General features: G+C 43.6%; 1 protein-coding gene across 2 annotated transcripts in view; it reads left to right on the forward strand.

The window, feature by feature from the left end:
- phip (pleckstrin homology domain interacting protein) overlaps positions 1-14,941 on the forward strand; it is a 54,088-nt gene extending 39,147 nt beyond the window's left edge. For both annotated transcript variants that reach the window (XM_034228773.1, XM_034228774.1), the window contains exons 31-40: positions 1,044-1,164; positions 1,270-1,395; positions 1,646-1,721; positions 1,840-1,899; positions 2,020-2,172; positions 2,466-2,618; positions 2,727-2,938; positions 3,024-3,265; positions 9,860-9,997; positions 10,102-14,941. In XM_034228773.1, coding sequence (XP_034084664.1) covers positions 1,044-1,164; positions 1,270-1,395; positions 1,646-1,721; positions 1,840-1,899; positions 2,020-2,172; positions 2,466-2,618; positions 2,727-2,938; positions 3,024-3,265; positions 9,860-9,997; positions 10,102-10,874 — 2,054 coding nt within the window. In that variant the 3' untranslated portion in view covers positions 10,875-14,941. The remainder of the gene's footprint in view (positions 1-1,043; positions 1,165-1,269; positions 1,396-1,645; positions 1,722-1,839; positions 1,900-2,019; positions 2,173-2,465; positions 2,619-2,726; positions 2,939-3,023; positions 3,266-9,859; positions 9,998-10,101) is intronic.
- Positions 14,942-15,201: the final 260 nt, after the last annotated feature.

The following is a 15,201-nucleotide window of genomic DNA, read 5'->3' on the forward strand; positions in this document are numbered from 1 at the left end:
ACAGCTCGTATGTTAAAAGGAACGACCCGCTAACAAGTCGAGCCACAAATTCAGCTGCCTGCTAGAATTCCTCTTAAATGCTGTAATGCCATATAAAGGGATTGTATTACTGCAATCCTCTCAAACTGGTGTGAGGGCTCCCTCTAGTGACAGTCTGGGGATTAAACACAAGAGAAGCTCAATAAATCCTTCTAGATCTCTCCCTGTTACTCCTACGCTCCGTGCTGCAGTCAGTTTACAGGACAGGCTTTATATAACTCTTTAGGTCCAGCTATATTTAGGAAATAATGCTCAGAATAAGTAGGAACATCTTAAGAATAGGGGATAGATGTGTGAGGCCAGTATTGCTCTTAAGACAAGTCAAGGTACTAACATTAGCACAGGTAGCATAGATGAATGTAAACAGATGTTATAAAGTTACAAATAAATAATTGTAAAAGCAGTCCTAAGTTTCCTGAGGATATTTATGTAGTAAGTTGCAATTCCATATATTAAAAAGATAAGAAATCCACCTTTTTAAGTGTTTACTAAAAGCATTCTCACAATGTTTTGAATGTTTGGAAGATGCTTAGTGTTAACTGTTATATTTACAAGATAAGGAAAACGCTTGAATTCAACTCTACTCCTTGAACAATGCTTAGTTGTATTTCATCTTCAATCACTCCAAAAATGAAAAGATATATTTGCTGTCTCGTGGTGTCCCCCACCGGCCACAGAACAGACCAGAGCTAGCTAAGTATTAAATAAGCATGTTTAAAATGTATAATTTAAGTCAAAATGAGCAGTGCCTGAGCTGAGTGCGTAAGAAGGAAAATCCTTACTTGTAACCGTTTATTTAATTAGTAAAAATGTGATGATAAATGTTTCTAGAGTCTGGAAAATGTTGGTTTAAGTTACCTTTAAAATGCTTAAATCCTACTCTTTAAAAGCTGGACAAAGCCTGTCAGTGCTTGTCTCTTACAGCATATTTGTTTCAGTAAACATCTTCACTTTCTTGTGCTTTCTCTTATCTTTCACCCACTAACTAATTCTCCCCCCCTCAGATGTGGCAGCACCATTCGCCTTCCCCGTGGACCTCCAAGCTTACCCCACCTACTGCACGGTGGTGGCTTACGTCACTGATCTCAGCACCATGAGAGAGAGGCTGGTGAACCGCTTCTACAGGTACCTCACATCATCTGGTTCTTGAGTCAAATAAGATACATGAACAGTGTGTGTGTACGGGAGAGAACTAAATACACACTCAACATGTTTGCGTTTCCTTTGCAGACGCCTGTCCTCCCTGATGTGGGAGGTGCGTTACATCGAACACAACGCTCAAGCATTCAACGAGCCCGGAGCGTTCATCGTCACCACCGCCAAGTTTGTCTCTGACCTCATCCTGCATTTCATTAAGTGAGTATACTCAATTCATCCTGGGGTGGCCGGATGAGGTTTTGTGATAGTTGCTCCATTAAAAGGAATATGTGCTGTATATAAACACAAGAAGTTATAGTCAAATCCAAATATTTCTATTAAATATAAGAAGGAATAGACAGATGTTATTACAATAGACAACATAAATAAAAATATGATTACAACAATATGTACAGCGGTTGCTTGTATTAACACCTATATTAACACTTGTAACACTTTTCTTCTTCAGGGACCAAAGCATGACAGACATCATGCCCCATTATAAAACTATGAAGAAGGCCACCTTCTCTGACTCCGAGGACGAGGTGCGTTTGTGTATCTGCGTGATAACATGCAAATGAAATGACAAGTTGGAAGCTTGGAGGGAGATTACAATATGCTGTAGGTAACCTTTGTATCATTCCCTCTTTTTTATCTATCTAGGATGATGAGGAGGAGGATGAAGATACCAATACTCCTGGAACATCCACGAGAAACCATAAGGTAACATCTGACAACATCGTGTGTTCTCAATTGTTTACATTAGTAGTTGTCCCTAGTCTGCTTGTATTTGCCAGTGAAATCTCTTCTATTCACTCATCTTCTTTTCTCTTTTTTTTGCAGGGTCGTCGGCCTACGCAGCGGCAACTGCGAACGCGCCCCCCTTCATACGACCCTCATGCGTGGAAGGGCCGCTGTAAGGAGCTGCTGGATCTCATCTTTCAGTGTGAAGACTCAGAGCCCTTCAGAGAACCTGTGGACCTACAGGAATACCCCGTACGTGCTCTTTTTGTTTTTCTTTATGTGATCTCAGTTTAGCTCAATGTACATTTCCATTGGGCTCGGGTTCATTTGCATTTTCTATTACATTCTTTTGGTCCTTGAATCTAGCTATTCAGTCGGCATCTGGAAATCCGTTTTGCTTTTGGTTCAGTGTTTTCCCCCGGCCCATTTCAAAGTGAAACCCCAGATCTCTAATTCCTTTCCCCTGCTTCTTCTCCCCGGCTTATTTGGTTCTCGTCTTTTAAACCTGTAATTGAAATATCCAAACTTCTCTCTTTCGTTCTCAGGACTACCTTCAAATCGTTGACTCGCCAATAGACTTCAGCACCGTCCTCAAAACGCTCAAAGAAGGAAAGTACCAATCTCCCATTAAGCTCTGCAAAGACGTCCGGCTCATTTTCAGCAACTCCAAAGCTTACACGCCCAGTAAGAAGTCCCGGGTGAGACACGCACACACAAACACACACACAATCCTTACATCCAGTGCTTTAAGCAAAATGTACCATGAAAACATAAATTAAATAACTTGTCCTTTATTTATTCACCAGATCTACAGCATGAGTCTGAGGCTCTCGGCTCTGTTTGAGGAGCACGTCAGCTCCATCCTGGCCGACTACAAGGCCATCCATGGTCTGACAGATAAAATGACCAGGCAGAGCACCGACAGACAGACGAGACACACTACGGACAGACAGACACGGCATGCAATGAAGCGCAGGAGGAGGAGGAGTGAATCTCCAGCAAGCAGCACGGCATCCAGGTAGAACACGGGACATCTCATTTGAGGCTCTTGCTTTGTGTAGATCTGTTTTTTTATTTATTCTTTCCTTCCATCCTACCTCTAGTCCGGAGAGGAAGAGACGTGTATCATCCAGGGTGACCGCGAGAAGGGAGCCGTCGCCGCCCCCTTCACGGCCCCCCTCTCTGAGACAGATCGTCCCCGCCAAACAGCCCCCTCAGCTGGTCAACGGGAAGGCAGACAGTCCAGCAGCAGGACGAACACGGAGTTCGGCACGCCATTCTACACACTCTCCACCCTCCTCATCTTCATCACATAATGCCACTAGCAGCACTCAGAGCGCAGCAGGTGAGATCCCTAAAGACATGTAAATGTAGTCGTTTTGGAAAATACATTTCATTGCTTCCTTGCTAAAATCAGATGTACAACTCTCTGCTATAGCTACTGTAGCCTGGCAAACTAACAGTGACAACAAGACTCTTGAAAATAGCAAATAAATAGTCCGGCAAGTAGTGCCCTGTAAGACAACTATGTGTTATTCTTATACATGATTTGAATTTGTTATAACTAGGGCCGGGACTTTAACGCGTTAATTAAGATTAATTAATTACACAAAAATTAACGCGTTAAAAAAATTAACGCATTTTAATCGCACTTATTTTTGCACCGCGGAACGTTTCTCACTGGATGAGTTTCAGGCGTACCGATTATACTGGAGCACCAACTAACGTTCATGACTTCAGACAACAACAAACCACAGTGAACAACAGTGGGAAATGTTGTTTTAAAAAACGGACGGATGGAAGCGTCGATAAGAGCACGGTTGTGTGCAAATTATGCAAAAAGGAATTTGCATATCACCGCAGCACATCAAGCCTCAAGTATCACCTCAATGCAAAACATATAGCAGCTAGCGTGGAAGCTAGCTGTGGACGTTAGCCTCTTTTATCGCGTTCACACCAAAAAGAGCCGGTACTAAAATTAGTTCATGAGAACCTTTTTACCCCCACGAAAGTCCCTGCTAGAGAGCAGAGAGCTGCTAGAGAGCAGGGACTTTCGTACGGCTCTCTTGTGAGAAAAGAGCTATATTTCTGATTGGCTGGGCGGATTGCAAACCACGCCCCGTAAAACTCCCAAAAAGTTTTGTGAAGCCGCCATTTTATTATCCTCGCATTAGCATTATTAGCATTAGCCCAGCGCAGAAACGCAGAGAGACTAACTTATGGCAACACAAAATAAAACATGGGAGCGGTGGAGATGAGGAGGTGTCGGCGTTCTGGCGATTTACTCGGAAGGACTCCCAGCAGCTTCTACTGAAGCCAGTCCCTAACTCCGGGGACTTCCGGCCGGGGACTTTGGGCGGCAGTATACGCCGTGAAGTGGTTTGCTGCCTGCCAGTAAACCCAAAGCAGAAGAAGAAGAAGTGACGTCAGCGGCTTCATTTGCCTAATCCACCCCCAGGTTCAAAGAGTTCTCATGAACTAAATTCTCATGAACCTTTGTGGGAAAAGTACTGCGGTGTGAATGCGCCTAATGGTATACTAAAATCCATGTGAAAAAAATTGCTTCTCACTGTTCTCAGGTCAAATATTTATATGTGATTAAAAATGCGATTAATTTCGATTAATTAATTACAAAGCCTCTAATTAATTAGATTAATTTTTTTAATCGAGTCCCGGCCCTAGTTATAACATTTAAATAGCGCCCTTTCATGGGACCCAAGGTCGCTTTACAAGGAAACACAGCAGTAAAAACAAACAAACAAAACAAAAGGCAGTCAAGACAATTAGTCAGACAGACAAAACAATAAATAAATTAGGGGCCAAAGGCCTTGGCAAACAGATGGGACTTGAGGGCCCTTTTGAAGGCGTCAAGCGTGGGGATGTTGCGGATCTCCGCAGGGAGAGCGTTCCAGAGGGTGGGGGCTGCCACACTGAAGACTCGGTCCCCGAAGGTTCGCAGGTTGGTCCGGACGGTGGTGAGCAGGCCAGAGTCTGAAGACCACAGGTTCCGGGGTGGGGCATGTGGGCGGAGGATCAGGTTCTCCAAGCGATGTTGTCCCTGTGCGATCTTTCAAAGAAATCTGGGACATTGTTGGACTTAACGTTCTTAATATAATTTACAGCAGCCTGAGTACAGGAAAAGTACCAAAGTGCCTAAAACATGCTGTGGTCCAGCCTTCGATTAAAAAACCAAACCTGGACACCTCTGTTTTTGACAATTTTCGATCTATCTCTAAACTTCCTTTTATGTCCAAATTTTTAGAAAAAGTGGTCCTGAAGCAGTTGCAGTCCTTCTTAAATGTGCATGGCATTCTTGAGGTATTCCAGTCTGGGTTTAAACCCCACCACAGCACTGAATCTGCTCTTTTAAAAGTTTTTAATGACCTGTTTTTAGCTACTGACTCTGGGAACAGTGCTGTTCTTATACTTTTAGACCTGACAGCTGCCTTTGACACTGGAGATCACAGTATTCTCATTTCTCACCTGCAACATTTTGTGGGAATCAGTGGTACTGCTCTAGACTGGTTTAAGTCGTATCTGTCTGAAAGAAGTTTTAATGTAAATCTTAATGAATTTACTTCCTCCTCTGGTGTCTCATTTTATTTTTATGCAGATGACTCGCAAATCTAAATGCCCCTGAAAATAAATGACCCAAACCCTCAGCAACGTCTGTCTGACTGTCTGCAGGACATCAGAGCCTGGATGGCCTTGAACTTTTTAAAATTCAATGAAAAAAAGACAGAGGTCATAATATTTGGACCCAGTGGTGGCCCCAATGCCCCACCTGTGCTGGATTCTCTTGTCCCATATGTGAAACCCATTGTCACAAACCTGGGTGTACGGATTGATCGTGATTTTAAACTAGACAAACAGATTAACTCTGTGGTCAAATCCAGCTTCTTTCAGCTAAGACTTTTAGCAAAGGTCAAGCCTTTCCTTTCTTTTAATGACTTTGAGAAGATAATACATTGTTTTATATCCACTAAACTGGATTACTGCAATGCTCTTTATATTGGAGTAACCAAGGCTTCCCTGTCACGCCTACAGCTGGTCCAGAATGCTGCTGCACGCCTCCTTACAAGGACAGGCAGGCGTGAACATATTACGCCTGTACTCGCCTCTTTACACTGCCTACCAGTCCATTTTAGAATACAATTTAAAATGTTGCTGCACACAAGGCCCTGAACGGTTTAGCCCCACCGTACCTGGCAGATCTTTTAAAACCATACACACCCACACGGTCACTGAGGTCTGCTGACAGACTCCTTCTGGTAGTCCCAAAATCGAGGCTAAAGCAGCGGGGAGACAGAGCCTTTGCTGTTGCAGCTCCAAAGTTATGGAACGAATTACCCCTCCAGGTTAGACTTGCTCCAACTCTGCCTGTTTTTAAATCTCGTTTGAAAACCCACTTATTTTCCCTGGCTTTTACTGTACAGACCAGGTGACACTTGTGCTGTTAAATGTGTTTTTTTTTACCTTACTAGTGTTTTGTATTGTTTTTACGTCATATAGGAGAGTTTTTCAGTCTGTGGCTTCTGATCTGGTTTCATTGTCTCGTGTATTACATTTGTTTCATGTCCTGTCTGTTTTTATGTATTTATGCTATGTTTTTATACAGTTGTTTATGTACAGCACCTTGTTCAACTCTGTTGTTTTTAAATGTGCTATATATATAAAATGGATTGGATTGGATTGGAGGAGGTCCGATAGGTACTGGGGGGCATGGGCATGGAGGGACTTGTAGGTAAGGAGGAGGACTTTGTAGGTTATGCGGGACTTGACCGGCAGGCAGTGGAGGTGGATTAGGGTGGGAGTGATGTAGGGATGGGTACCGAGCCCCGGTATTAAACGGGCCCCGGGGCTGAATTATTAAAGACCGTGGTACCGTCTTTTTATCGGTACTGGAGAAATGTAAAAAATATATGTTGTGTGTATTATTGCTACACAAACATTATATTGCAGTATTAGTGTCGCCAACTCCGTTTCTAATACGCAAAAAGACTGCAAAATACGTCTATGATTATTTTTAGTATTTTTGATCTTTCCAATCCAGGCGAGAGATCTCTCTCTCCCCCGCCTGCTTGAGAGGAGGCGGGGCAGTTTACACACACGCAGCTGCTACAAGCAGCAAAACACACACGGAGGAGATTGCCGAGAGAACGCGCTCCGAGGTGTGGTTAAACTTTACCAGTCTCGATGTGGAAAATGCTCGTTACCAAAAGCGCAATAAGAGTTTAGCATGTAAGGACGGTAACACGAGCAATTTGTCTAAACATCTTGCAAAAGTGCTCCACATTCAGACGGAGAAATGCACCGGGTTCGACTGTCTTTCTAGTAGCTCTGTAGCCCCATCCACAAGTAACGTTTCCACGTCAGGTAGTATGTATGCTAGCAGCAACACACCGAGTTAACTCAATTATATAAACTGAAACATGGGTTAATGATTAGAGGTAACTGAGTTATTTATTTTGTTAAAGTTTAAGAGATTCTGTCATCAGATTATTTAATACGATTTGTTAAAGCATTGTTGTTTCTTTTGATGTGAAATATTATTTATTTTATTTAAATAAAAAGCAATGTTAGTTTTGTTCACAATTTGTTTAGTTAGTTTACCTTGTTTTTCCCCCCAAAAGAACCGATAAGAGTACCGTTAAAAGACCGGACCGATAAGCGGTATCGATAAAAGTAGTAGTACCGTTAAAACCTTAACGATACCCATCCCTAGAGTGATGTGCTGCCACGGCTTTGTATGTGTGAGTACCCTGGCAGCACAGTTTTGAACATACTGGAGCCTGTCCAGGGTTTTGTTGGGGACCCCAAACAGGACACCATTGCAGTAGTCCAAGCGGGAGATGACGAAAGCATGAGGCGCATTCACACCGCAGTACTTTTCCCACAAAGGTTCATGAGAACTTAGTACAGATCGTGTTCACACCGGAATAAATCCCTGAGGGAGGATTAGGCAAATGAAGCCTCTGACGTCTCTTCTTCTGCTTTGGGTTTACTGGCAGGCCGCAAACAACTTTACGGCGTATATTGCCACTCGAAGTCCCCGGAGTTGGGGACTGGCTTCTACTGAAGCCGAACGCCAGAACGCCGACACCTCCTCATCTCCACCGCTCCCATGTTTTCTTTTGTGTTGCCATAAGTTAGTCTCTCTGCGTTTGTGCGCTGGGCTAATGCTAATGCGAGGATAATAAAATGGCGGCTTTACAAAACTTTTTGGGAGTTTTACGGGGCGTGGTTTGCATTCCGCCCAGCCAATCAGACATAGGAAAAAAAATTCTACCGCGAAAATACCTGCTCTCTAGCAGGGACGGAAAAGGGGGTAAAAAAGGTTCTGATGAACTCATTTTAGTTCCGGCTCTTTTTGGTGTGAACGCGACATTTCGGAACTATATCGGAACTAAAGTGGGAAAAGTACTGCGGTGTGAACGCGGCTATGGACTAGGGTTCTGCAACCGACTCCGAGAGTGACGGTCGGAGTCTGGCAATGTTCTTTAGATGGAAAAAGGCAGATTTGGTGACAGACTTGATGCCAGTGGCGGCGCCAGATATTTTCTTTTGGGGGTGCTGTGGGATAGCTTGACATTTCATAGAGGGTGCTCAAACATGTAGGGGTTCCCATCAATGTCCCGGGCGCTACAGTTGAATTTTCTACCGCAACACTCCCCACACGCACACACAGTGTACCCGCGACTATTACAATGAAGGCTCGATAATCAGCTCACGGCATATAGGTGTAAGCAGGAGTAAAGTACTATTTTTTAAGTGGGGGGTGGACCTAACATCCTCTAGGGGGGTCTGGGGGCATGCTCCCCCGGGAAGATTTTTTTTTTTTTATATTGAAGTTAAATGCATCAATATGGTGCACTTTGAGAGCAAAATGAAGAGATCTATGGATACATCTCTCAACACCCATATGAAACAGAACTGTAAACAGATTTTCTATTTCTTTATGGATATTTTACTAATCACTCCCCTTTCAAACTGTATTCTTGTTTTACTGTCATATAGTATTTCATACCTGTTTTTCATTTATGCTCTTATTTTTGTATACCTATAATGATCATATAAACGTGTGCCTCAGAAATACTTATTTACATTAATCGTGACCAAACCGTTTGAGACCCACTGAGATAACTTAGACTAAAGTTAACCAAACACTGAGTCCTTTACTTCACCTGAGCTGAGGTTATCTGAGACTCTCAGTCTGACAGGAAAGAGTTCTCCCTCCACCTTGTTGTTGAAAAAGCTCCTTATAGCCGTTAGCATAGCTAGCACCAGATGCTAACCACAACGATCTCAGGTGCACGCTCGCTCTCTCTCTCTCACTCGCTCGCGCACGCACACAAAATGGCTCGTGCCACACACAACACAGAGCAGAGCTTGAAGGAAACACAGAGACCCAGAAGTAGGCTACTTGTACTGTACTGTAGCATATTATTTTCAAATCAATCCTTTTTCAAATTATGAATTTCACTCATAAAAATCATACATTTATTGGGGGTGCTTAGGGGGTGCTATGGCTTTCCTGGGGGTGCTTCATGTGGGAGTGGAAGGAAAGGGTGGAGTCAAAGATGACCAGGTTGCGGACTTCAGGAGATGGGGAGATGGAGCAGCCGTCAACCTCAAGGACGAAGTCACCAACCTTCTGGAGCAGCCATGGTTTCCTGCTGTTGAGTTTGAGGAAATTGGACGACATCCGGGTTTTTATGTCGTGCAGGCAGTTTACAAGAGGCTGAGGGGGGAGCTGGGAGGATGGAGTAGTGCTGAGATATATTTGGGTATCATCAGCATAGCAGTGGAAGTTGAGTCCATGATGGCGGATGTTATGTTATGTTAAACAGTAAGCTTAAAGGGTGCTGGTACGCAGTATTTGTTACATTCTAAAAAAGCCATGTAAGATGTTAGACAATATACTTTTTTTTGCATATAGAGTCTACTCGCTCCTTGAGGGCTCACACCTCTGTGTCAGCAACGCCACCGGCTCCTGAGAAGCCCTCTCCGGCAGCGGAGGATAGCAGAGGAGGAAGCACCCGGAGGAAACTCAGGACTCCTGTACGACTTACAGCTGGTAAGATAAGTGACCATGTAGTGCTTAGGTTAAATATGAAAGTCATAAGATACACATGTAATCTCACATGCCTTCTTTTATTTGATTTTGCCCTGTAAATAAAGGCTCTCCTGCTGGCCCTCCAACCCAGAGCACAGTCCACCTGAATGGCCACAGTAGTCATGTGACCCTGGGAGTGGGGAGGCGGGGGCGTAGATCCAGAGTGGAGCCACCAGTGAGTCCTCCAGAAGTCACAACTCCAGAGAGCCCCTCCAGACCCCGGGGCCGCCCTCCCGGCAAGAAGAAAGGCAAGAAGAGCAAGCAGGACCCGGAGGAAGGGGGGAGGAGAAAGAACCGCAGAAGCTCCACCCCTGACGAGGATCCTGACCAATCAACGGGGGATGAAGGCGGGGCGTCTTCAGCGCAGGAAACATCCGTGCTGTCGGACTCTGGCATGCCGTCAACGCCTAGGCGGCGCGGTCGGCCCAGAGCGGTAAGAACTGATGAAGCCCCGCCCCCTGAGGAGAGGACCGGGTCCCCTGAGCCCTCTATGCTGAGGAGGAGCAGCAGGAGAGCCAACGAGGAGGTCACACCTCCTTCGCAGGCGGCCACTCAGCGACCCAATCAGAGAGAGTCTTCACAGGGAGAGGAAGGGGAAGAGGAAGGGGAAGAGGAAGGGGAAGAGGAAGGGGAAGAGGAAGGGGAAGGGGACGAGGCGGGGGGGTCCATGCGCACACGTAACCAGGGGCGACGGTCCGCCTGGTACGTGGAGGAGGACTCAGAGGAGGAGCAGAGGCAGCTGCTGTTTGAGGACTCGTCAATCACATTTGGCACATCCTCAAAGGGGCGTGTCCGAAAGCTGACGGAGAAGGCCAAAGCCAATCTCATTGGCTGGTAACAGAGCAGATACACAGGAAGTCAGGAGGAGGAATCTGCAGTAGATTTCTCGCATCAGAGGAGGTTGAGTAGACAGAGTCATGATTGAGAAATGCATCTGTGTGTGTGCGTCTGGGGAGCTCTTCGTCCAGCTGCTGCTATTCATAACCGTGGCGATGAAGAACAGCGCACTTATCTGTCCACTCCTCCTAGCTCTGGGCCCAGTGAGCACATCGCTCCACTGAAACGATGGCTTTTTGACAACGCATGTTCATCCTGTTCCAACTCGTCCTGCATTATTGGTCCATGTTGGATCCCACAGGAGCCCACTGACTCCCCTGCCGGTGGTCTCGTCCCTGTCCAGTGAACCACTCTTCACCTCCGTCTGCCCTTAAACACTGTTGGTGTCAGACCGGGCTAAACAGTAGTGGAACGGTTTTAGTACTTGAAAAATAATCACGAGGAGAGCTGGATGTATCTTACTATTTCCTGAGGTCATATGCCAACCAAGATGAAATTGTTGGTGACGGATTACAGACAGCTGGCCCGACAATGTCTTTCCCCCGCCCCCCCCCCCTCTTCTTTGTTCTCCTTTTTCTTTTATACGACCCTTCCCCTTTCTGCTTTTTCTAAGATTTGTACGTGATGATCGGCTCTCTGTTTCGGAAGTCTTACACACCGGTGAGCGTGTCCGTCTGCGCTAAAATACCAAATGGTGTACCTCTGTTGGTACTGTAGATCTGTAGGTTTTGTTTACTGGTCATGTGTGTGCCTGTGTGTGTGGGGGTGTTCATTTTTTGCATGTTATTTAGAAAGAAAAAGCATCTCTTTTTTTCTCTCCTAAAAGCAGTTTTTACTGCGAGGAGGAGAAAAGGGATGTAAGGGGTCATTTATATTATATGTCTCGTTAGATCACGTTTTAAAGAGTCCTCAACATTAGCAATACCTTGTGCCTTTATGTCTTTGGTGTGTATGTGTGCGTGCGTGTGCATGTGTGTATATGCGTGCTTGGCCTCTGCCCTGCAAAGTACATGTGCCTGTATGTGTACGAACAAGTTGTGACTATGCGTGTTTGTGAAATCGGAGTGTGTGTGTTTTTATGACACAACTGAGCGCGTCATTCACTTTCAGCGTGCAAACAGTGGCATACAGTTTGATCGTTGTGAAACCTCTCAAAGAAATGTATTTATAGCAGTTAAAAAAAGACTTTACTGTTGTTGTAAAACCATTATCCATGTCAATATATTATCCTATAACCAACACGTTTATACCGAAGGTACGGCCAGGGGGGGGGCTTTGGGGGGACTTAGCTTTGAGATGCACTTACCACGGAGCGGTTATCAATGCAGTCGGCGGGAGGGAGTGACCCTGTGTATTTTAAAATATTTACATATGGAACTTTTTAAATGTTGATATGTTTTAATGGTGACCACACACATGCGCACACACATCCACACACAATTCTGTCTCGCATGTTCTAGCACTTTGTCAGGCCTGGAGCAAACAGGATTGAGCCAGGTCAAACTGGATCGGAAAGCCGAGAGAAAATCGTATTTTCATCTTTCTGATTGTGTGCCTTCGCTACTCTGGCATATTTAATACTCGGTTTCTGCTTTCGGGCCTTTTTTCTGTCTTTTCTTTTGACTTGCTGATTCTGCTCCTTCACCTGACAGGTGTGTATAATGAAAGAGAAAAGACTGGAGACAAACATATTGGGTCGCTCGATGGAATGAATTTGTGAAGATGGCGGCATACGCAGTACAGAAAGCTCAAATCAGCTACTGGTGTGGTATTTCATTACTCTTTTTGTCACATAATATTGAACGTATATCTCATCTGTTTATCGTTGTTTTTTTGTTATGGATGCCAAATTCTGTGTTTTTGGGCACTGAGGTTTTAGTACATGGCTTTTGAATGTGTTTTATTTTCTGTCTTTTACATATAGTGTGTTTTCTGTCGGTCAGGACCACCATTCATTCAGTGGCTAAATCTGTCGAGTTAGAATGGTTACTGTCAATTATACAATTAACCATTTTTCACTCAGTCTGGCTTATATTTACTTCACAAAAGATTTGTTTATATTGTGTATATGAAGAGTTTTATTCCAGATAGAGAAGCCTAAAACATCTTTCTTAACTAACGATTATTGGCATGAGCATAAATACTATTGTTGGGGGTGTGCATTTAAGATAGAAAGCTAATGATCTATACCCAGGAAAATATATAGTTTGTGGGAAAATAAACTCTTTGTGGGCACATAAAGGTTTTGGATCTCAATATCAATATAATCATATTTACATATATGCACAGATTATTATTAACAGATTGTGGAAACAAGATTTTAGACCCAGGCTTCTCAAACATTAGGGATGAGCTCAAACATACACAAGCCAACTTAAAAAAACTCAACTGAATTCAAGTTGTTTTCCGTATTTTGCTTAGATGTTCACATTTTGAAACCAGAACAATTGATTCGCTTATCTTGCCCGTACATAGCAGCCCAGTTAAAGGAGTACTTCACCCCCAAAATGACTTTTTATATATCAGACTCTCACCCTGTGTTACCTTGAATTCTTGTTGAAAAATGGTTTTCCTTGCATGCCTCCAACAAAACAATCTAATATGGAGAAATGTCTCGATTTCTCTGAAGTAAATTGAAGCCGGCTTTAACAAAATGAAATGACATTAGAAACATCAGCCTACAAACTCTCGCAAATTGTGCAGTATAAAACTATCTATCCAGTCTTATGCTCACTACTACCCAAACACACATAACTGCTAAACTGTTATATGTAATGCACTTCTGCATAACAACCTCACTTTAGTTGTTGTTAAACGATTTGCTTTAAAGGGGCCCTAGTTTCTTTTGGTGGTTTTCCTTTCCTGTAGTGTGTAATATCATTTTTGGTGACTCCATTGGACTCCTTTGTTTACTTTAGTAACAGTGACATCACTGTGTTACACTAGCACTTCTATTTGCTGGTTCGCCAACACATTGTACGTGATTGTCTAAGGGACGGACATCTATAAATGGTTCACCAATCACAACCGCTAACCAATCAGAGCAGACTGCTCTGGTTTCAGGTGATAAGAGGTGCCGCACAGACAGAATGAGAAAATGAAAGAGCTTTTTGAACATTAAAGCATGGAAACATGTCACAGTAGAGGCACAACATACAAACATGAACCTGTAAGTGAGCATAATAGGGCCCCTTTAACTCATGAAGACTTTTCTCCATTCTTTGATTCTTTTCTTTCGCCGTGGAGTCATGCATGAAACAAGTTTTTGTTGATAATTCTAGCTAACACAGGGTTAATATTTCATTAATAAATGGTCATTTTGTGGTTTTTAATAAGATGATGCATGGAGATGTTTTGTTTCCCATTGAAGTTATTTTGCTATCGCCCCATTATCATCAGATCATGCACATTACCTGTATTTATGGGATTTGTCAAAGTTAAAGCGTTGATTCATTACTGCTGGTTACCATACCCTTGTTAGTAATAATGTACATCCTCTAATAATGTCATAAATGCCTTAAAAGCAAGTCACTGGTTTGTAAGCATCAGTTGGTGTATTCCCACTTGGATATAACCTAAATAATACTTTTAGGAGACATTTTAAATCAATGATTCAGCAGTTTTATCAGCCCTTTTACTCTACCTGTACTGAATTTTGAGGCTCATGTACACACATTAACCGTGGGGCTGTGCTATAATGAGGGACAAAGTTGTTCTGTTTGTGGCCTCTGATTGGATAATAGTTTAGTCAGAGGTCAAAGGTCACAGAGGGTGTGTGAACTTGAAGTGGCTGCATGTGAGCCATGATGAGGAAGCTTTTTGGGATGTTTTATTACGTTTTTATGGGGATGTGGGACGGGAAGGGGGAAAAGGGGGCGTCAGTTTCACGTGAACGGGTCAAAGAGGATGTCTTTGTTAGTTTGGATACTTTTATATATAAAAGAATTTAATGCAAAAAAAATAAGCATTTAAAGCTAGAATGTATGTGTAGGGAAGTACTGCTGTCCTGTTAGTTCATACCAATATTTTAAGTAAATAAACAGTTGTGTTTCCATATACATTTTTCCTCCCTGTTGTTGATTGTGTTATTTATTTCCCTGACAGATTTTATTATTCTACCAAGACTCAAATTATTCTCCACATTAAGGCTTGTTGGGGCAGGAGTCACACTCTGGCGGGGGCTCTGAGGCCCCCCCCCCCCCTCTGCCTCCGCGCGTCCTTTTGTGAATGGGTCAGATTAACAGAGGAAGAATTCAAAGCAACCAGGGTAAGGTTATAACAAATATGCTGATTTAATGGCAAAAGATACAATAACACAACATCACGAA

This window comes from Gymnodraco acuticeps, unplaced genomic scaffold, assembly GCF_902827175.1.
Source record: "Gymnodraco acuticeps unplaced genomic scaffold, fGymAcu1.1, whole genome shotgun sequence".
Taxonomy (NCBI): Eukaryota; Metazoa; Chordata; class Actinopteri; order Perciformes; family Bathydraconidae; genus Gymnodraco; species Gymnodraco acuticeps.